Raw genomic sequence first — 21,500 nt, 5'->3', positions numbered from 1 at the left:
TGACGGGTATATAAATTCTTCCTCTATATATTAAAAGTCACCTTCTATATTTACAATGCTATTATGCTAGACAACAAATATATACTCAAATAGGAAGGTAAAAGTGAAAAAATGTTAGTTAAACAAAAGAAAACAAAAGGAAAAGGTAGATTTATACTCGACTTCAATTATGAAGCTCTTGTATTATCTTGACTTCTAGTATGACTTTGTGGTGTAGACTTCTCTATAAATAGCAAACATGTGAAGCTCATACTCATTGCAGTGCCAATAATATCTCAAACAACCAAAAACAAAAGTTAGAGAGAGAGAAACATAAATTGCTTAATAATTTTTGAAAAATTAAGCTAAACTAAATTATAATGGCAAGCAAACAAAAGGAATTATACTTCGTGTTCATGAATTTCGATCCTGAATATGAGCGTCTTCGAGCTGATAGGTATGATTATTATAACTTTTACATTAGACTTTGTATTAATTATGTAAATTTGTAAATAAAGCTAATTATGAGCTAATAATCACATTTTCATCCTTAATTTGGTTGATTAATTTGATATTGTTGTGGTTAAACAGGACAAAGAGAGGAGCATACGAGTTAGATGTGTATCTAAGTAGGAAACATGATGAACTTCTAGCTCGAACCCTTCAACCAGGGTCCTACAACAAGACTTTGTCTCTGGTTATTGTTGATGGTTTTGCTGTTGAAATCACTGATGATCAGGTATTATATTCCTAATTAAGCTGTAATTATTATTGTGATCATGTGCGCGCTTAATTTAACCTACATTGCCTGATATGTACATATACCCGAACTTACGGGGTATAATTAATAACTCGATCTTAATACACAGTATGGGTTGGTAAGAACGAAACTTATAATGTAGGTACAACAACCTAATACATTATCGCAAGAAATATCAATTTTCACCTTAATAAAACAAAGTAAAATGATACAAGTATTAGATTTTGAACTAAAAATGATTAAATGAATATTTGTTTTAAATTTTTAATGATCAATACGAGTTGTTTCGTTATTATCTGCTTTAAGCCCAGTCCGGCCCGGTTAGAAAATATTAGAGATCAGTATACTTTTCTCGCTCTCGTCCTTTTTTTTTTTCTTTTATTATTTTTAATATATATACTTCGTATATACTACGGGTCTACGAGTATCTTTTATATGTACAATGAATTGATAATAATTGGTCTTGTCAAAAAAAAAAAAAAATGATAATAATTGGTTAGAGATAAGATTTTATATGAGATTTTACAAAGTTATAAAGTTGTTGATAAGCAGCATTCTATTCTGTAATGTTGCAGCTTAATAATGCTGCTTTTTTCTTTTTTTTTTTTTTTTTTTTTTTTTTAATCTTTATTATCTGTATTTTAACTTATATTTTTGGTGTACATTTATCATTTTAATGTACAGGCAAAGTTGCTGAGATCTGCGACGGAAGTGCGGGTAGTGGAGAAGAATCAAGAGTTGGCTTAATTACTCATTTTATTTGGCTTATGATGTTTAATCATCAATATAATTAATTAGCATATATACCAATATTATTGGGGCCTAAATATCAAGAAAGTAGGTTTAATTTGTGATTATTATCGTGTGTTTGCATTTTTCTCTTTCCGAAGGCCTATTCTTAAGGTATATATCATCCTAAGTAGGGTATATAAATACTTTATATGCAATGATGATGGCATTATATTATAATGGTGCTTATATAATTTTCTTAAAGTGATGGGATGATTTGGATCTTCTTAAATTGACTACTCTCTCCATAGTAAACCCCTCTCTTATATATTTATTTAGTTAATTGCTTGATTAAATTGAACGAATTAATTAAGTATGACAAATACGACGTAACGGTATAATATTACAAAGTATATACTGAATATCAATACTAATCAAAGACAGCATGCTTGAATTCATCAGAATTAATTTATGAATTGATTTTTTTTTTAGAGAAAAAGAAGTTATTAATTTACATATCTAATTACGTAATTTATCATTTTATAGCTCACAAACACCGCATACTATAATAAATTTTTTTCTTAGTTGTGTTATAGTTACCTGTATTGTCATGTTTGAAAAAGTCTTCTCACGCATCCATAAAAATGATCATATCAATATATCATACAAATTACACTACTTATTAACAATTAGTTTAAGTGAAGAAAACCTTAAATTCATAAATATGGGGTTATATGTTTATGTATTTCAACCTCTATGGTTGAAGCAGCCCTCGCCGATCGGTAGAACCATAAAATGGTTAAGGTTGCTTAATTATATGTTGGATCATTTCAAACTTTACACACATTGTTACATTACATATTTTGGAGTTTTTTTTTTTTTTTTTTTTTTTTTTTTTTTCCTTCACGTTTTTACTCCGTACTACATTCATTTGTATCTACAAACAAAAAAAGAAAAAAAAAATTTTAAAAAAAAATTCAGTCTGCACATGAATGGGTCATTAAATAATTAAATTCCATTGCCCCCACATGCAACCATGCAAAACAACAATGAAATGGATTCAAAAAAAAAAAAAAAAAAAAAAAAAAAAAAAAAAAAAAAAAAAAAAAAAAACTAGCAGTAGACTTTAATTTGATAGGCAAATTGACAAATGGAAATATACGTGATTTGATGTGTTGCAAAGATCACTTGTTGTTCATTCATAGGCTGGTTGAGAAAAATGACAGCCCCTTTATCCAATTAACTACTTTTTCCGTCCCATAATTACAGGCAAATAACTCTAAAAAGTACGGTTTTTAAGGAGGATGGAAAAAGTAGAGGAATTTTGTATGGAAAAACTAAAAAGTGTAGAATGTTGATAAAAAGTAGAGAATATTGTATGAAAAAGTTAAAAAGTAAGTAATGATTTTTTGGGTATATGTGTATTTTGTATGAAAAAGTGAAAAAGTAAGTAATGATTTTTTAGGTATGTGTGTAATTTGTATGGAAAAGGTAAAAAGTAAGTAATGATTGGGGTGTTATTTTTAGTAATAGGAGGAACATTTTGGGACACCCAAAATAGTATATTTGCCTGTAATTATGGGACGGAGGGAGTACTAATTAAGGTTTAGATAAGAAGCCTTAGACTAGACACTTAAAATGGCATCATTTTTTTGACAAAATTACTTCAGAAAGATAGAGACTATTTTGTAAACCCGGACATTTGTGGGACTAGCCTCTTTTATTATCATCACATGCCTCAATTACTTTCACATCAATCTAAATATTTTGCAAATTTTTGTTGTGAGATTAAGCTTGTCTTCTCTAATCTCTACAATTATGGATCTAAGAATAAAAGTATTTGTTACTGGGAATAGCAGGTTAATTCATTGATGGATGTGTGTAATAAACTGTCTTATAGAAGTCAAATAATTTTTTACTTAATTATTTTTCTTGCACATCATAGATGGATGTTTAATTTCACCAGAGCAACCCTGTAGAACATTAACTTAAATTATCTTCTCCTATGATAAACATGTTTTATAGCATGTTGAATAGATAATAGTGCAACATTTAAAAAAAAAGTATGCTTGTCAAAATACAAAGTATACAACCTTTTGAATAGGAAATTTAACAATTTGTTGTAGTTGTCTATTAGGATGATTTTCAATTGAATCGCGTTATTGTATATGACAAGTTGAGAAATGTTGCAATTACGTAACTCTTTAACAACAACCAATTTTATGATATTCCACTTCACCAATAAAAAACCCCGCAAAACTCAAATAAAATTACTGTCATATGGATAATCACGCTCAAATGATTAAAGTATGTTTATTGAAATCTATTTAGGGCCTGTTCTCTTCAGATTATTTTCAGTTCGTTCAGCTCAGTTCAGTTCCAACAAGTTCAGTTCTTAATTTCCTTCTCTCATAAAATATTCAGTTTAATTCAGTTCAGTTTAGTTCAGCTTCAATAAGTTCAGTTCGGCTTAACTTAGTTCAGTCAATAAGAACAGGCCCTTACAATAGCATAAACCTAAATTAAATTAACATATGTTGTTTATACGTCGAATGTGACAAATCAAGCTACAAATATATTATGTAATATGGAGGCTAATAACTTTTTGGTTAATTTCGTGCATCGCACAGACACTAACCTAATACTTCATTATAATCGAGTGTAATGCACAACTTAAATTTTATTAATGCTTCTAGTTCAACAAATTCTTCATACACATTGCTTTTGTTATACTGTACGTAGGTTTTATTGCCACTCTGATCTTATTTTCTGCAATGGACCACGATGGAAGTATTAAGTATACTCTGTTACTTTCTTCTGCAATATACTTAATACAATAATACTCCATCTTCTTTCTATACTTCATCTTTACCATATTTTACGAAAAAATAATTGTCTTCCTAAAATTAGTAAATTACCATAAAAGAGTTACTCCCTTGACCATATAATTGCAGTACAAGAAATGAATTTGCAAGTTGCAACCGGAGTGTTACCTTCCCCTGCGTAATTCCTCATACCATCCCTTCCAAACTTCCTCATAAGTTCTCAAATTTGTTAACCCTCTTCGTTTATTTATTGCTAATTTCAACCATATACTAAATTGGAATTCATGATTTTGAGTACTAATTACTCAAAACATCTAAAGTTTGTATATAATGTTGTGAATTTCAAGTATTAATAGTTTGATTTTTGGGTATGAAATCAAAACTAGGTTCCTTGTAGGAGTAATTTTTTATTTTTTTATAATTTAATTATAGGAGATAATCGCTAGGGAAATCATCGCCAACTCTAGTGCGCTAACTCCTGTAAATTTTTTCTAAAAAAAGTCTTTTTTTTTTTTTTTTTTTTTTTTTTTTTTTTCTTATACTTACGTGGTCAATAGTTAGGGAAATATGAAAAAGTAGCCAAAGTTATGGAATGGAAGCTTTTGCTAGCTAAATTGTGGGAAATCATTACAGTACTTTTTTTAATGTTTGAAGCAGTTATCAAGTTGGAGGGGAAGTTTGAGGTTGAGGTAGTTGAAGCTCTTGCCATGAGACATGCTCTAAACATTGCTCTGGAGTCTGGATTTAGGCATGTGTGTTTGGAGACCGATTGTCTGAAGTTGCATAATCACCTAGTGAAAAGAATCGTCCCTAGTACTGCCTTTGGGATGATTGTGAAGGATATCCTTCAACTTACCCTCTCTTGTCATTCAATTGCTTTTTCTTTTGTGAGAAGGAGTGGTAATTTTGTGGCTCATAATCTTGCAAAACTTTGTATTTCTTTTAATGAGCTTAGAGTGTGGATGGAGGATTATCCTTGTGATGTAACCGAATTTGTTTTGGCTGATCGGAGCCACATTTGATTGAATAAAGCGCTTGCTTCCCGTCAAAAAAAAAAAAGTTTAATGGAAAAGGTAGCTGAAACTGTGTCGTCTGTCGACCTGGAGAGGGACGGCGGTGATATGCAGGAGGCGTCGACGACGGTCCTCAAGAAGTCAAGAATGTGGGTGTTCAAACTGAACACGACAGTGCTGATGAGGCAGAGGCGGCGACGACGACAGTTATGCGCAGCCCCTTCCTGGAAATTTATGGGCCCTGCTTAATGTAAGAAAAAGGCTCCTTACGTAAACAAATTTTTTTTACACGTAATAGCTTTTGAATATAAGACAATGAAAATAGACTATATTATTTGAATAGTAAGTCTTCATACACAATATCGGAGTAATAACTTGCATAATATTTTGGTAATTGAATAAATATGAAACGGTGTAATTGAAAAGATTAATATTTTGAAGCATATACTCATATCGGAAGATTAGAAGAAGAAGTGAAGATGTTATATTGCATTATTATCTCCACCTAATTGACATCTAAGTAATTTAATTAATGTTAATTGTTAACTATGCAGTAATTATCTTTTTAAAAAGTAGCTGTTTTTTAACAAGTAAAAACTACAGGGTAAAATTCTACAGCTATGCAAACTGATTTTTTTTTTTTTTTTTTAAATTTTGGACCCCTTTCTAACGTGGGCCCTAAGCGGTCGCACTCGAGGCCTACCCCTCCAGCCCTCCGGACCGACCCTCGTTATGCGGAATGTGGATGTTGCTCAAGATCCACCTCCTCCCTCTCAGACACTGATAGATATTATATTACATGTTAGACTTCCGTTTTATGATTCAAATACTCATACTTATTCCCCACCACCTATGCGTGGTATACCGCCCTTGCATCCTACTCGACCCCCCCACCATCCCCCCGCATCACCCGTAGTCAACGGGGTATATACAAGCCTAACCCGAAATATTGTAACCTCACCGTTCAACCTTCGAGTCCACCTCATCACAAATCACCCCCTCCAAAGTCTTATAAACAGGCCTTAAATGACCATAATTGGAATGCGGCGATGAAAGATGAGTATAGTGCTTTAATTAAAAAAGGGACATGGGAATTGATGCCTAGGCCTACGGGGGTGAACATTGTTAATTGTATGTGGCTCTTTAAACACAAATACAAGTCTAATGGTGACTTCGAAAGGCACAAAACTCGTCTTGTATGTGATGGCAGGTCGCAAGAAGTTGGTGTGGACTGTGATGAGACTTTTAGTCCGGTAGTTAAACCAGCCACTATTCGCACTGTTCTCAGTTTAGCTCTGGCTAAAAAGTGGTCGATACATTAATTAGATGTCAAAAAGGCCTTTTTACATGGTGACTTGCAGGAAACTGTTTATATGCATCAACCTCCAGGTTTTGTTGATCGGAGGGCTCCCTATCATGTTTGTCGGCTTCGCAAGGCTCTCTATGGTTTGAAACAAGCTCCTAGAGCTTGGTACCAACGATTTGCGAATTTTCTCTTAAAGTTGGGTTTTGTCATTTCTAAGAGTGACAACTCTCTTTTTACTTTTCGGAAGGGAAATGACATGGCATATTTGCTCTTATATGTTGATGATATTATTTTAGCTACCTCATCTGACAGGTTGCGTACAGGGATCATCTCTCAGTTGCAAACTGAGTTTCCTATGTCTGACTTGGGGCCTCTGAGTTACTTTTTGGGGATTGTAGTGACCCGAAAACCTTCTTATTTGCTACTTTCCCAGGAGAAGTATGCCCAGGAAATCTTAGAGCGTGCAGGTATGGCCTCTTGTAAACCTGCAGCCACTCCAGTTGACACTAAGTCCAAACTTAGTGCAGATGCAGGACCACCTTTTTGGGATCCTACCTTGTATCGCAGTTTAGCAGGTGCTCTTCAGTATCTCACTTTCACTGGACCAGATATTTCATATGCGGTATAACAGGTGTGTCTTTTTACGCATGATCCCTGGGAACCTCATTATGAGGCATTGAAACGCATTCTGCGTTATGTACAGGGTACCATTGTTCACGGTTTACATTTATATCCTACTGCTTCCCATCGCTTGATTACTTACACTGACGCTGACTGGGGAGGTTGTCCTGATACCCGATGTTCCACTTCGAGCTACTGTTGTTTTCTTGGGGACAACCTCGTATCTTGGTCATCTAAGCGTCAGCATACATTATCTAAGTCGAGTGTAGAAGCAGAATATCGAGGCGTCGCAAATGTTGTCTCTGAGGCATGCTGGCTCCGTAATCTTTTACTTGAGCTACATTGTTCTCTACGATAGGCTACTATCGTTTATTGTAATAATGTCAGTGCTATCTACCTTTCTGGCAACCCAGTACAGCACCAACGCACCAAACATGTGGAGATGGATATTCATTTTGTTCGAGAAAAGGTTGCTTTGGGACAAGTTTGGGTTCTCCATGTTCCTACTAGATATCAGTTCGCAGACATTTTCACTAAAGGCCTACCGCGAGAATTATTTCTGGAATTTAGGTCCAGTCTTAGCGTACGACCTCCTCCCGCTACGACTGCGGGGGTGTGATAGATATTATATTTAGGATAATATTTGTCGTAGATTAGGATATTTAATGTACCATTGATCAAATATATACAGTTTGATCAAATATATAGAGTTTGATCAATGCTACACACTCCAAATTAAGGAGTTTTCCCGAAATCTTACAGACACAACCTTTCTGGATACGACATCAGTGTTATTACATTACGTTGCTTGTCTTTGTCATACTTTGGCTATGGTATTCTGTTACTCGGCCATTGCATGTGATAGACTGATAGGTAATTATTACTTATATTGTAAAGATATCAAGAATATCAATTAATGGAGTTAATTGATGTATTTTCCTTACTAACCTTTTATGTATAATAAGCTTTGACTTGTATCCTTGTAATCTTTTTAATTAGTTAGCCAAATATTCCTTGTTAGCTGTACTTAATTTTCCCTCACAATGATGTTACTATTTTCCTTAAGTGATTCCTTGCACATATTTAGGCCATAGTTTGTTAATGTGTTATATAAATATATAATCAATTAATCACCTTCATTCCTTCTTACAATTCCACAAATATTGGTTGATATAGATTATTTGTGATATGCATTAAGGCTTGGTTTCTTAACAATCCGTGGATTAATTCCCTTACCGAAAAACTCAATTAATTAATAACAAAAAAATAGTTTGGTTTGTGGTTCAGGTGAATTGAATCACACTGCAAACAACCTTAATGTTAAGAAACTAATGACAATGGCTAATACACTCATATTTATTGGTCTAAACATTACTTAAAATTCACAGTAATTAAGCTTATCTTAATATGTAGCTTATCCTTTAATTAAAGTTTTGAGATGTACACAAGTTCAATACTTAAAAATTATTAACTAACGAAAAATAACAATAAACATGTGTATAAAAGCAATATGAGTTGAGTATACGGCCCAGGCCCATGTAACTTTACGGGCTTACGGATTACACTATATCCATTTGGCGCGAAAATTAAGAAACTCTGAAACTTATTATTTTATTAGGGTTTTTATTTCCTTTAATTTATGGTTTGATTCTCCAGAATTAAACTCAGCAACAATGGCGGATTCATTCCCGTCGTCAAAACGCCGTCGTACTAACCAGCTAGAAGCCCCAAACGACGCCGTTGAATCGTCGAATCTCGAGAATTTGTCACCACTAGTCGTCTTCGCTCACGGTGCTGGTGCTCCTTCCTCTTCCGATTGGATGATCAGGTTTTCTAACTTTCATCTTTCTCGTTTTGCTTCAGATTTTGGTTAAATTGTTGAAATTACAATATGTTACAACATTTGATTTGAAAATTGTGAACATTAGTGGAATTTATCTTTATACTGCTTTAATTTTTGTTTGCATGAATTAGTGGTGGAATTTTTAATGAATTTTGCATGTAATTTTACTCAAAATGATGGTGTATATCTTCTATTTAGTAATACCTAATAATGTTAAGCTATGATTGTGAATTTTATGTTGAACAAATTATATGTTATGTGTAGATGGAAAGAGATGCTAGGAAAGGCCTTGGATGCTGTTGAAGTTGTTACATTTGACTATCCTTGTGAGTTCAATGCTTCAATTTCTTTAATTTTCGAAATCGAAAGGACTTAACGGATTTGATTACATCAGTTTTTCGATTTCGTGCCTGAAATTTATGCTGTTTTTAACTCTTGGAAAATTTATGTGTTGGTAGATTTGGCCGGTGGAAAGAAGAGACCGCCTCCGAAGGCGGAGAAGTTAGTGGATTTTCATGCTGATATTGTTAAGAAGGCGGTTGACAAATACCCCGGTCATCCTTTAATTTTGGCCGGAAAATCGATGGGCTCAAGGTGATAATTGATTTTTGATGTATGCCAAATAGATAACTATTTTTGGTCATTTTGTAATGTTGTTTTTACATATGGTAAATCATGCAGAACAATATGAACTCTATGAGGTTTTGTGCTAAAAATCTGTTTTAAGTTCCTTGCAAATTTCAACTCTTTGTTTGTTTATGGAATCAGCCAATAAGGTATGGTTTTACGAACAGGTTGAATGTACTCTGTAGCTGTTGCTACATCAGTGAAGTAACTATTGAAATAATCAGATAAAATGAATGATACTTTTAAATTTTATTGGTGAATTAGTTGCATGTTCTTCAAAAATTAATATTTTTGTATCTAACTGTAGAATTAGCTGCATGGTGGCCAGCCAAAAGGACATTTTTGCATCAGCAATAGTCTGTCTGGGATACCCATTGAAGGTTCATCTTTAACTTTTGATCCCTGATTCTTATTTATTACATTGATAATTTTGTTGATGTAGCTCAAGATGATGAGTCACAGTAGTTTTTGATAAAGGCAACTTATGATTATGTAGAAAAATGTCACATTACTGACACTAGTACTTTTAGGGATCAAATGGAGCAATACGAGATGAGATACTGGTTCAGCTCACAGTTCCTGTCATGTTTGTGCAGGTATTTTTTACTAGTCATTGTCTCCGTGACCCGTTTTCTGTGATCTTTAAGATTTTAGAAATTAATTGTATTGTGAGAATATTGTGATGTTTATCTTGACAGATTTTATATTGACAGATTTTATATTTCTGTTATTTTTTGGGGGATTGAGATGTGGTTGCTCTGTTGCAGGGTAGCAAAGATGGGTTATGCCCTCTGGGTAAGCTGGAAGTTGTTCGGAAAAGGATCAAAACAGTCAACGACTTGCATGTCATTGAAGGAGGAGATCACTCCTTCAAAGTTGCTGAAAAGCATCTGCAATCAACTGGAACTACTCAAAATGTTGTTGAGGAGTCTGCTGTCCAGTCTATCGCCTTATTTGTTTCCAATAGTCTATGTGATTTGTGATAGTCTCCGGTAGTCCAGCTCTTTCAGTATTAGCGGTGAGAAGCTTTTCTGGTGGGATGATTTTTGTAGTGAGTGTCATACATGATGAGGTCAGTCCAATCTTGATATAAAGTTCTAGTTGGCATAAATCACGATCAGTCTCTTTTTGTATGATATAACCAGTAAAGATATGCTGTTTCATGGCACTTCCTTTTTGGTTTATGCTTTATGTTCATATGTTTGTGTAAATTAGTTTTGGAGATTGTTGCTAGTTATTTCTGTTCATGTAACTTGTAAATATTTCAAGTGTGTAATGATATATTATGCAGAAGTATAATTATGCCTTTGGACTCTTCTTGTTGGTGTTTGTGAATCTTACAAGTTACATAAATGGATAAACATGGAGATGGCCTCCATATCCTGTACTATTCTTACAAGTTACAGGAAATGGAGATGGTCTTCTTTTTGATTGTTGCTAAAGTAATAACCAAGCTACACAAATTGCTGCCAAATTATTCCCTTTTAAAGCTATGTTATAATTCTATATTTTTTTAATAAATTACAATGTATTATGCAATGTTACATAAAATCAAAATCTGATGAAATTTTGAAGATTTTGTTTTAACTGACCATATTGGTCTCCCTTTTTAATTCCGTTTGTAACTACTTTTAGCAATAAACTTTTTCAATGATTATTTTTGCTCCTTATAATTTTATTTAGTCAATGTTTTCATTACAAGCCGTGCATAACCGGGTTATTAACTTGTAGTACTAATACTCATATTATGATATAGGATGCCCTAATGTAGTTATGTATCAAACTGACCATAATGTAAAGCTTTTGCAAACTAAAAAACAATGCCAAAGCAATAGAAAATTTCATCCTAAAAGGAAGAGGGGCTTATTGTTGGAAAGTAACATTTCAACCTTGTACTATAGCAATACACATTGTTCATACTTATCATCTTTTTCCTTGCTGATTCTCCAGAAGTCTCTCTCATTTAGATGAGGTTTTGGTCCCTTGGGAATGTCTCTTCACTCTCTTGTCAGTCTGCAAGAATAAGGTGAAAAAAAAAAATCAAATTGTATGAATCAGACAGTCAAGCATGCCAGTATACCACATAACCTTTTTCTGGGCGGATTTGGAGGGGGATGGGTTAAAGGGGATTGGTGGACATGGACTTATGCTAATATTTACAAAAGACGAACATCTGTAATATCTTTTAATGTATTTTCCTCTCTATGTTAAGCATAGAAATATGGATTATTTTGTGTGAATCATGCTGGAAAGTTAGTGTATGTAGGGAGTTACATATGATAAAATATCTTTATTTGAATATATACCTTCATTATCCCACAGGACTCATCTTCACTGTTGCTGTCACTGCTGCTGCTGCTATCTTTGCCCTTGCTTTCCTTTGGCTTCTTCATTATCGTGATCTTCTCCTTCCAATGATCTGCCATGGTTGAAAAGCAGTGGCTGGTTGGTTCTTCCTTGTTTTGAATGTGCACTTTATTGCTTAATTTGTTGCATGCGTTAGCTGTGTTGCTTTTTGCATGTTGCTCCTTTTCTTTCTTCTTCATCTCAGCATGAGCAGGCTGCTTAGGATCCTTTATTTGGACATTTGTTGTATGCTGTTTTCCCTTCTTCCTCAGCGCAATGCAAGTTGTATGTTTGGCATCCTTATTGACTGTACTTGAGTGCTCTTCCTTCTCCTCCTTTGTCTCCGTGCACAACCCAGGTTTAGTATTTTTGACAGGTATGGTGTCAGCATGTTCTTTCTTCTGCATATGAACACATTTTGGTTTTGTATCCTTGGGTGCCGAGCATTGACATGTAGTACAGTGTTTGGCCACTGCTTGGTGTTCTCGTTGTTTGTGTCCGAACACTCTGCCACCCCAAGCGGTCACCTCTGATATCTTCTGGGTAAACTTGTGTTCTTCATTTGTGGGTTTTTGCAGTTTGTTTGAGGCCATTATATTGAGAATGTTGAAAATTTTCAAGGAGATTTTCCTTTGAGTTCTCTTGCTTGATTCTTTGAGGGAATTGCAACACCAAACTATATAGAAGGCACAAAGTAGTAAGATTCCCTTTTTTTATTTTTATTTTTAAATGGTGTGAAGTCACAAGTGGGTGGAATAACTGCAAGTCTGCAAGACATCAGCTGCTGCAGAGGATCATTGTAATGGAAAAGAGGAATATATCAGTTTGGAATTTGGATGGTGGAGATAAAAAGCATGAGCAGCCATGTTGGAGAACAGCTTTAAATTTTGGTCCTGAAGACTAAGAAACATTAAAGCACAATGTTTAGACATTAACATCAACCCAATACTTCTGATGAAACTTCTGTTTTATGTCAGGAATCCACTTTCGTGCCATAACAGAGGTCATTTCTAGCTGATCTTTATTTGATACGATAGAACTGTCTGTTAAATTAGGTTGTGTGGAAGGTTCAATGAGCCACTTATATTAGTTAAGATCATTATAATCCATATTTTATTTTGTAAAATTCTTATTTAATAACTGTCACCCTTTTACCTAGAAGGGTTTAGGAACCACTTTGAGCTATACTAAAGCCAGCTGATTTTGATCAAGTGGTATACTGTTAAGATTCAAATGAGGTTTATATATATATATATATATATATATACCCTTTTACCTAGAAGGGTTTAGGAACCACTTTGAGCTATACTAAAGCCAGCTGATTTTGATCAAGTGGTATACTGTTAAGATTCAAATGAGGTTTATATATATATATATATATATATATTAGACTAGAGAAGATCTGGGCTACATGAATCCTTGAATGAATGAAAATGACTGGAACATTTATAATTTTGACATTATACAAGAATCAATGTAGTATGTAATGAACTAATGGCTAGTCCATTAGTAGATGCTAGATGGTTTACTTTTTCTTTGTTTCCTCTCTTTTTTTTTGAGAGGGATGTGAGGCAATGGGGTTATGGAGGAGTAAAGAAAGGGATGAAACATATGTTTTGGAACAATAATCAACCTATGGATCATGTTTCCACTTAAAACGTGAGTTCTAATCCCAGTTTAAAAATAGGGATATTACATTAATAATTTTTGTTGTCTCTGTGTGTGTGTGTGTGTGTGTTTGGGGGGGGGGGGGGTGGGGTGGGTGTGGTGCCACTGGGAAATGAAAGCTTCTCAGAATTGGCAATAATGCTTGTTTACGGTCATTACTTTCTGTTGCTTTCTTAACTTCTGCCCCCATATGATTTTTAGCTGCCAAAATTTGTTCAGAGCCATTGAACTAAAAAATGATATCGGTTGGCCAACTATGGGTTTGCAGTTTAAGTTGGGATATGCAATTGCATGGAGTTGTCATGGTTGCTACTTGAAAAGGGGAACAGTTTCAATTTTTCCTTAATATGTGCTGTAAATTAGGGAGAGAAATTGTCTACATTAAGACATACTAATCTTTGATATTGATACTCTTAAGTCTTAATCCTTCAGCCGTGGAACTGCATAACTCCATAAATGCCATTGGTTTTGGATAATTTTTACCAAAAAAAAAATTGTATTTATAATTAGTGACATTTAAGTGTTTACTTTTATTATTTTACCCAATTCGTGTTTTACGACCTTTATTGATTTCCTTTGCTAAAGTTTCCTCAAACCTTTATGTTTTTTACTCACACACTTTTACCACTCTTCCAAAACTTTCTTGAATTTTATTCTTGGTTCCGTTTTAAAACTCTCTTAATTTTTACTCGTATGCTCTTTCTTTTCTCACTTTACACACCTTTTTCAAACTCTTTCAACTGATTATTTTGTTATGTCCCTTAGCCTCATTTTGGGACTATGACTTTGTTGTTGTTTAGTGACATTGTAGTATAACCTGGTGTGGATTATGGAGAGATTGTAGATCAACTTGATTTCTTTCCCCTTGTCTCTGTTAAATTCTTGTTTGAAAGCCATTTCAGTATTTAGTACAAATTTCGTGCTCTGTAACAAGAGGATTAGTTGAATTACAAATGAAGCAGAGGTATTTGCAACTTGCAATATTTTAGGTGATAATCCAATTTCAAGGATTTTTGTGTTCTTATGTTGTTTATATAGTTTGATAAAATTTTAATGCAGAACTCTAGATATTTATCCCTTTTCCTTGTTAATTTGATGGTTGTTTTCAGTAGTTTTAGTTTCATGATATACATATTCTTTGAAAAGTCTAGAGGAGCTTATTTAATAGCAGTGCACCACTGCATATCATGCACTGTTAATTTAAAAGGAAACACACATAGTACAATAGGGACAATTATTTATACTTGGATAACATGCACTAAACCATATCCACCAGGAAATGGTTATGGTGCCTCAGCTATGCTTGTATTTGGGCATCTAATCTCCAGTCTCTGGTCATGGATTGGCTGCTGCTAACTGCTGAGATCTGCTTGTTTAGCACTTCTGTAAACAATATAATAAAGAATTAGCATATGCTGTTATTATATTAGAAGCCAATGTTAAGAAATTTTTGAATTGTGTTTGAGACGATATAATCAAATACTTGCCTTCCCATAGCCTTCATTGTCACTCTCCCTGTCACTGCTGTCATCACTGCACTTCTTGGATGATTTCTTCTTGATCTTCATCTCACTCTTATTGTTTCCTGATTTGTAGACTTTGTATTCTTCTATCTTCTCTTCACAGCTTACATGGTGTGAAGAGTGATGGTGGGTAGCTCCATGATGAGCAGAGTTGTGGTGGTTGATTTCATGATGGACAGTTCCATGCTGGCTAGAGCTATGATTGGCACAGCCATGACCATGGTGGCTAGAGCCATGGCTGACATGGCCGTGGTGGCCAGAGCCATGGCTGACATGGCCGTGATGGCCAGAGCCATGGTTGACATTGCCATGATGGCCAGAGCCATGGCTGACATGGCCAAGGTGACCAGTGCCATGGCTGGTATGGCCGTGATGGCCAAAAGAATGGTTGTTGTGGCTATGATGGTTTTGTGGTATGCCTCCCATGTTGTGAGTCTTGTGACCAACTTGGTTAGTTGCACATCCAGCAAAGCCTCCACTGTTGTGGTTTGCAGCTTGGGCCCTTGGGGTACTGAACACCCACCTGCTTTGTGCACTTCTTTGTAACCCTGAGAGCCATTGCCGCACTTAATTTTTTCGGCTTCGCTCCTGGACATCTGCATGCAAGCCATGGTGGTTGTGAATGTGCTGGCTACTTTAATTTTTACTTTTTAGTGCAAAGGAGATTTTATTTTATTTCTAAGCTTGAATTTTGATGATCAATGTGAGCTAATAAAGCAATCTGTAGTGTGCTGACACCACCTTCTTTTATTGCAAGATGCTTGATAGTTGGTAGTGAGGTGCTTGCCTATCACCTTTGAATCTGCTTCCCTTTCTTCCTTTGTTTTGTCTTGTCTTCTTTTTGGGAAGTGGAGTTAAGTGACATTGATTCTGTTTTCCACTGGCATTCTGATTCAAATGATGCCACATGCGACCATTTTCTAGTAATTTTGCTCTCCTGCTGTTTTGTTTTGTATGATCGAGAACTTTACGGGTTATGCTTTGCTATCCTGCCAGTGTACTGTGTACCTAGCTCTGAATTTGGATAGCAAGGTGGTGCATGCAAAACTTTTACATTGTATGGTATTTTTTCTGCAATTTGTACCATTTGACCTCTACCACTATCCTCTTGACTGCCCTTGATTTGCAGATATTCTCCCTCTCGTGCTTTGTTGCATCAGTTCCTTAAGTTTATGGTCTTTGTCCATTTTGTCAAAGGTAAAGCATTATGGAGTATGTTTTCTCTTGAAAATGGTTGTAATTATGTTTTTGGTGATTTGTCTCTAGCTCTTGCTATTTATGAAACTGGAATTAAGTGTTTGATTTGTATGATTTCTGTATCGAATTACAGGCACTTAAAATTGCTTATATTGTCAACTTCGTAGTGTTTTGTATCACATTTTCTTTTCAAGAGGAAGGAGATAATTTAAGCGCTCATATGTGTTGGTATTTTATTGGTTATTTTAGGAACAAGATAAATTACGCCAACTTCCGAGGGCATAGGGACATGAGGCTTGCCTACTGTGTACGAGAGTACGAGTTGCTGTGATATTCTATGCATCCATATCATAGGTGAATTTTTGGGACTTACAGGTATCATGGAGGTTTAGTACAGGTATATTTTGGTAATTTGGGGTTGTGATATGCAAAATTTTACATGTAGCAATAAAAAATTTGGAGTTTATTGGCCGCATTAACAAAGTTAGAAGTTTGAGATAGTTAATTGTTATGCTAAATGCATATAGTTCAGTTGAGCACAAAAATTATTAATCAAGTATTTTTTAAGTTTATTTGGAGATGAAACTCTTCTTTTGGAGTTTTGGGTTAAGGGTTCACCGTCCATGGAGTGGGAATGTCTCAAATTTTTAAGCTGCTGAAATTGAAAGTGCATATTTCTTACCGCTTAATTCTGATAGGATGATCATGTTTTTGTAATTCTGCAGCTACATTATTATATGCTGAGACCGAGTGTCTGATTTACTGCCTGTTAGGTTAGGTGATCTGCAATTAGATCGTCAAATTGTAGTTGTTATTGGGCGAAAATGGTAATGGCAATGGGAAAAAAATGAGCTATACCCAGTTAATTCCCTAGATAAACAAAATTTGTTTATCTGGGGGTATAATCGTCTTTTTAAGTACCAGTAGAGGGGTACATGCGTCTTTTCATGTATTAGTTGAGGGGTACATGTGTAATTTCCTCACCAAACAGTAAATGCAAGTTGCAAATAATAATTGGACAGGTCATCAAAAGTACTGAATAAATGACCACGCGTTTTCAACATATTTACAGAAATGCTATCAGATTAACAAAAATTCGTTTATCTAGCAGATAAACTTGTATTTGCCCAAAAAAAATCTTTGATTTGCTCTTTTATTTATTTATTTATTTTGTTATGTGAAGTGTGAATATTAGATCTGGAAGTACAAGTGTTGGTTCAAGTTTCCACTTGGACTAGCCATCGCAAGCACGGGTTTGGTGTGATGGACTAATACTAGATTACTCTAATTGGATATGAAATTTTGACCTATTTGAAATAAGTAATTTGATGTCAACCTAAATCTAGATTGTTGTGATTGGGATATAACTTAATCAATATTTGAATTGGGTATTTAATGGTTTGAATATGAGCTTAATGAATTTAATTTGAATGAACAAAATGTTTGGCTGCTCATTTATATAGCTCTTTTAGAGCCCTTTCCCTAAATATTTGTTGGGAAATTATCTAATTCCCAAATTACAGCTAATCTTTTTTTAATTCCCACCGTACCGCCCACGTCAGCTAAGGAAAAACAAACCGGTTTTTTTTTCTCGGTCAGCAACAAACTGCTACTTTAAGTAGCGGTGTTATGAGAATAAACCGCTATTTGAAGTAGTGGTTTTAATTTTGTAAACCGCTACTTGAAGTGGCGGTTTTCCTCCTAACACCGCTACTTCAAGTAGCGGTTTGTTCTGTAAATTTTTTTTTTAAAACAAAATATCAGTAAATCAGCCAAATAATAAACCCACTTTGATGGATCCTTGTTTCTGGTTATTTGATAAAGTGAAAGTGCTTGTATCCCCAAGTTGCATGAACCTTTGATAATCGGTGCAATTTGGCGTGCAATCGTTGTCGGCAATCGCAAATCCTTTGATAAATCTTTGTTTCTGGTTATTTTCTCACAGAATTGGTGTCGGCAAACAACCGTGAGGAAGGCAGCGATGGCGGCGAAAACGGCTTTCGGCATGGGGATTGATGCGTTGGCAGGCTGTTTGAGGAGTGTCGAATTTTTTTGTTTTTTTTTTTTTGGATGATTCTGTTGAACTATTTTACAAGGGAAAGGGGGAAAGTGATTTTGTTAAAAAATAATTAGTAAATACAAACCGCTACTTCAAGTAGCGGTTTCTAATAAGTAAACCGCTATGTGAAGTAGCGGTTTTTAGTAGCACACCGCTACTTGAAGTAGCGGTTTTCTAATAAACCCGTTTTTAAAAAAATTCCCACTGAACCGGTGACGTGGACAGTACGGTGGGAATTAAAAAAAGAGTAGCTGTAATTTGGGAATTAGATAACTTCCCAACATTATTTAAGGAAAGGGCTCGCTCTTTTAAGTAAAACGTTATCTCAATATTTATGGGGAATCGTAAATGATTATGCAATTTAATTTACGGTGTGTTAGCCTATTAGGGGTAGATCAATCCAACCCTTTTTGAAAGCCGGCTTAAAGTCAGCAATGATTCCATACTCTGTGTTCTGTAATGACATGAGGGTTAGGCTAACTGCACTCTCCAAAGGTGGTTGCAATGAAGTTTAGTGGTGCACCGATTTTTAGAAATTTGTATTTTTAAGTTAATTTTATGGAGTGATGACTTCTACTTGGATAACTCTGATCGCATTTCTAGATGGTCTGATGATGAATGTCCATAGTTAATGATTCATTGGTATATGTATGCTTGAAAAAGTCTGCAGGAGTTTTAGTAGCATTGTTCATCAAAAGAAACGACAACAATTAGGAAAGTCATCCATTCTTACATAATACACACTGAGCCAATCCAGCTATGCTAGTAATTGGGCATTATTTATGACATACTATATTTTTTATCAGTAGCATATGATCTCCAGTCTGATCCTGGGTTAGCTGATGCTAACTGCTGAGTTCTTCCTGTTTAGCACTTCTGTAAGCAATAGAAAAAAGTATTAGCATTTCTTGTTACATGAAATCAAGGTTAAGAAATTTTTGAAATGGGATTGAGACAAGTTAAGCAAATTCTCGCCTTCCGACAGCCTTCATTGTCACTCTCGCTGTCACTGCTGTCATCACTGCACTTCTTGGATGACTTCTTCTTGATCTTCATCTCACTCTTGTTGTGTCCTGATTTGTAAACTTTGTATTCTTCCTTCTTCTCATCGCAGCTTGCGTGGTGTGAAGAGTGGTGGTGGGTACTGCCATGGTGGGCAGAGTTGTGGTGGTTGATTCCATGATGGGCAGAGCCATGTTGTCCACAACCATGGCTGGCATGGCCATGGTGGCCAGAGCCATGGCTGACATGGCCGTGGTGGCCAGAGCCATGGCTGGCATGGCCATGGTGGCCAGAGCCATGGCTGGCATGGCCATTGTGGCCAGTGCCTTGGCAGGCATGGCCGTGATGGCCAGTGCCTTGGGTGGCATGGCCGTGGTGGCCAGTGCCTTGGGTGGCATGGCCGTGGTGGCCAGTGCCTTGGGTGGCATGGCCGTGGTGGGGCACTGCACACCCAGCTACTTTGTGCACCTCTTGCTTGTGATCAGATGAGTAGTAACCCTGAGAGACATCGCTGCACTTCTTCTCTGTGGATTCACTCCTGGACATTTGCATGCAAGCCATGATGGTAGTGAACTAGTGACTGGGCTGTGGGCACTTTGATTATTAGTGTATAGGATGTTTTTATGATGAGCTTGATGATCATAGTGAGCTATCAAGTACTCTTATATAGCAATCAGATTAGTGCCCCCTCTGTCTTCTTTTGGTGTCTGGATACTTGGTAGTGCGATGCTTGCATTACCACCTTTGAATATTGGCATTTTTAATTTTGTCTTTCTTTTTTAGGGTAGTGGAGTATATTGGCATTGATTCTATGTTCATGGGTGTTCTAATTCAAATGATACCATTTATGACCATTTCCTAATTTATTTATATGCTATCTTATTTTGTATGATGGTAAAAATTGCAGGACAGGCTTTGCAAAGTGTTAAGACTGTTTTTTCTATTTGTCAAGATCTGAATTTGAATGGAACAGTGGTACATGCAAAACTTTCACATCATATGGTTATTTTTCTGTAATTTGAATCGCTTGATCTTCCACCACTTGATGTGATGTTATTATCCTTTTGACTGCCCATGACTTGCTGATATTCTTTCCATTGTGCTTTGCAGCATCAGTTCCTAAAGTTTATGATCTTTGTTCCTTTGAAGGTAAAGCTTCATATATTCTTATGCTAATGACTATAATAATATTTTAGGTGATTTGTCAGACTTGTGCTATATTTTTAATTGGAATAAAGTGTGTGATTTTTATAATTGCTGCCTAGAACAGGCATTGAAACTGCATACATTTCCATCTGCATACCTTTTTATCTCATATGTTATAGTTATGAGGAAGAAGCCTATTTTAAGTGTTCTTGTTAGTAGTTATTTTATCTCTTTTTTTAGACAATATTAAAAAGACAACTTTCTAGTGTATAGGGGCATTACGAGGCTCATCTACTGTGTAAATGTGATATCCTAACGGTTCATATTTCAGGGTATTTTAGAGACTTGTAGAGGGACATATTTGCATCTTGGGTATATAAGGAGTAATTAGGTTATTTGGGGTTGCGCTGCGCAAATTTTGCTCATATCAATTTGGAAAATTTGTATAGTACCCTTGTATTGTTGGAATTTCAGTTTGGTGCACAATTTTTTTCATTTATATTTTTTCTACAGAGTACATTTCAGTTTTAGGCTAGATTGCCACAACTATTAATCCGTTAATTAACTGTTAAGTAGGAAAGAATTTTTGAAAAATACATCTTTGTCTCATTAAAAAGTTTTCCTCTGTTTTAAAAAAGCAAGAATGAAAGATAGTTCTTTCTTCCTCTTCCTCTTCCTCTTCCCTCTCCCCCCTTCCCCATTGTTCTTTCAGGATTTATCCCCTAGAATCAAAATATCAAATGGTCTTTTTGTTTCACTTTGTTTGATATCTTTTCTTGGCTAAAAAAAAACCATATAATGAGACTAATATCACAAAATATGTAGATCGAATAATCATCAAACAAAACAAGTTATT

At 35.1% G+C, this 21,500-nt stretch overlaps 5 protein-coding genes across 5 annotated transcripts; 2 read left to right on the top strand and 3 right to left on the bottom strand.

Annotated features, from left to right (window-relative positions):
* Positions 1–273: 273 nt before the first annotated feature.
* LOC145569209 (subtilisin-like protease SBT2.5) lies at positions 274–1,655 on the top strand. Its single transcript, XM_081628563.1, has 3 exons — positions 274–436; positions 571–718; positions 1,424–1,655. Exons 1-3 carry the CDS (start codon positions 360–362, stop codon positions 1,484–1,486), a joined length of 288 nt encoding a protein of 95 aa, XP_081484689.1. The 5' UTR covers positions 274–359; the 3' UTR covers positions 1,487–1,655.
* A 7,231-nt stretch (positions 1,656–8,886) lies between these two features.
* LOC145569208 (uncharacterized) lies at positions 8,887–10,855 on the top strand. Its single transcript, XM_081628562.1, has 6 exons — positions 8,887–9,061; positions 9,341–9,402; positions 9,535–9,670; positions 10,011–10,083; positions 10,234–10,299; positions 10,471–10,855. Exons 1-6 carry the CDS (start codon positions 8,907–8,909, stop codon positions 10,684–10,686), a joined length of 708 nt encoding a protein of 235 aa, XP_081484688.1. The 5' UTR covers positions 8,887–8,906; the 3' UTR covers positions 10,687–10,855.
* A 669-nt stretch (positions 10,856–11,524) lies between these two features.
* LOC145567774 (uncharacterized) lies at positions 11,525–12,972 on the bottom strand. The gene is made up of 2 exons (XM_081627149.1): positions 12,010–12,972; positions 11,525–11,716 (listed from the first exon to the last, which is right to left on the bottom strand). Exons 1-2 carry the CDS (start codon positions 12,640–12,642, stop codon positions 11,663–11,665), a joined length of 687 nt encoding a protein of 228 aa, XP_081483275.1. The 5' UTR covers positions 12,643–12,972; the 3' UTR covers positions 11,525–11,662.
* An 840-nt stretch (positions 12,973–13,812) lies between these two features.
* On the bottom strand, positions 13,813–15,928 carry LOC145567775 (uncharacterized). The gene is made up of 2 exons (XM_081627150.1): positions 15,205–15,928; positions 13,813–15,100 (listed from the first exon to the last, which is right to left on the bottom strand). Exons 1-2 carry the CDS (start codon positions 15,664–15,666, stop codon positions 15,092–15,094), a joined length of 471 nt encoding a protein of 156 aa, XP_081483276.1. The 5' UTR covers positions 15,667–15,928; the 3' UTR covers positions 13,813–15,091.
* A 3,215-nt stretch (positions 15,929–19,143) lies between these two features.
* Positions 19,144–20,130, bottom strand: LOC145567773 (uncharacterized). The gene is made up of 2 exons (XM_081627148.1): positions 19,472–20,130; positions 19,144–19,372 (listed from the first exon to the last, which is right to left on the bottom strand). The coding sequence occupies exons 1-2, from the start codon at positions 20,057–20,059 to the stop codon at positions 19,364–19,366; spliced, it is 597 nt and encodes a 198-aa protein (XP_081483274.1). The 5' UTR covers positions 20,060–20,130; the 3' UTR covers positions 19,144–19,363.
* Between the last annotated feature and the right edge of the window lie 1,370 nt (positions 20,131–21,500).

The sequence above is a fragment of the Chenopodium album genome, chromosome 11 (genome assembly GCF_948465745.1).
Source record: "Chenopodium album chromosome 11, dcCheAlbu1.1, whole genome shotgun sequence".
Classification (NCBI taxonomy): domain Eukaryota; kingdom Viridiplantae; phylum Streptophyta; class Magnoliopsida; order Caryophyllales; family Amaranthaceae; genus Chenopodium; species Chenopodium album.
Note: the sequence above shows the minus strand (reverse complement) of the source record. Positions and strands in the feature narration are given on the sequence as shown.

What these genes read in the sequence shown, in the direction of transcription:
- LOC145567775 (XM_081627150.1), bottom strand. Translation starts at nt 15,666, where the DNA reads ATGGGAGGCATACCACAAAACCATCATAGCCACAACAACCATTCTTTT.
- LOC145569209 (XM_081628563.1), top strand. Translation starts at nt 360, where the DNA reads ATGGCAAGCAAACAAAAGGAATTATACTTCGTGTTCATGAATTTCGAT. An exon ending in GAGCGTCTTCGAGCTGATAG is followed by an intron (nt 437 to 570) that starts GTATGATTATTA and finishes GTGGTTAAACAG; the next exon opens with GACAAAGAGAGGAGCATACG. An exon ending in TTGAAATCACTGATGATCAG is followed by an intron (nt 719 to 1,423) that starts GTATTATATTCC and finishes TTTAATGTACAG; the next exon opens with GCAAAGTTGCTGAGATCTGC.
- LOC145567773 (XM_081627148.1), bottom strand. Translation starts at nt 20,059, where the DNA reads ATGGCTTGCATGCAAATGTCCAGGAGTGAATCCACAGAGAAGAAGTGC.
- LOC145569208 (XM_081628562.1), top strand. Translation starts at nt 8,907, where the DNA reads ATGGCGGATTCATTCCCGTCGTCAAAACGCCGTCGTACTAACCAGCTA. An exon ending in TCTTCCGATTGGATGATCAG is followed by an intron (nt 9,062 to 9,340) that starts GTTTTCTAACTT and finishes TGTTATGTGTAG; the next exon opens with ATGGAAAGAGATGCTAGGAA. An exon ending in TTCCTGTCATGTTTGTGCAG is followed by an intron (nt 10,300 to 10,470) that starts GTATTTTTTACT and finishes GCTCTGTTGCAG; the next exon opens with GGTAGCAAAGATGGGTTATG.
- LOC145567774 (XM_081627149.1), bottom strand. Translation starts at nt 12,642, where the DNA reads ATGGCCTCAAACAAACTGCAAAAACCCACAAATGAAGAACACAAGTTT. An exon ending in AGTCCTGTGGGATAATGAAG is followed by an intron (nt 11,717 to 12,009) that starts GTATATATTCAA and finishes TTATTCTTGCAG; the next exon opens with ACTGACAAGAGAGTGAAGAG.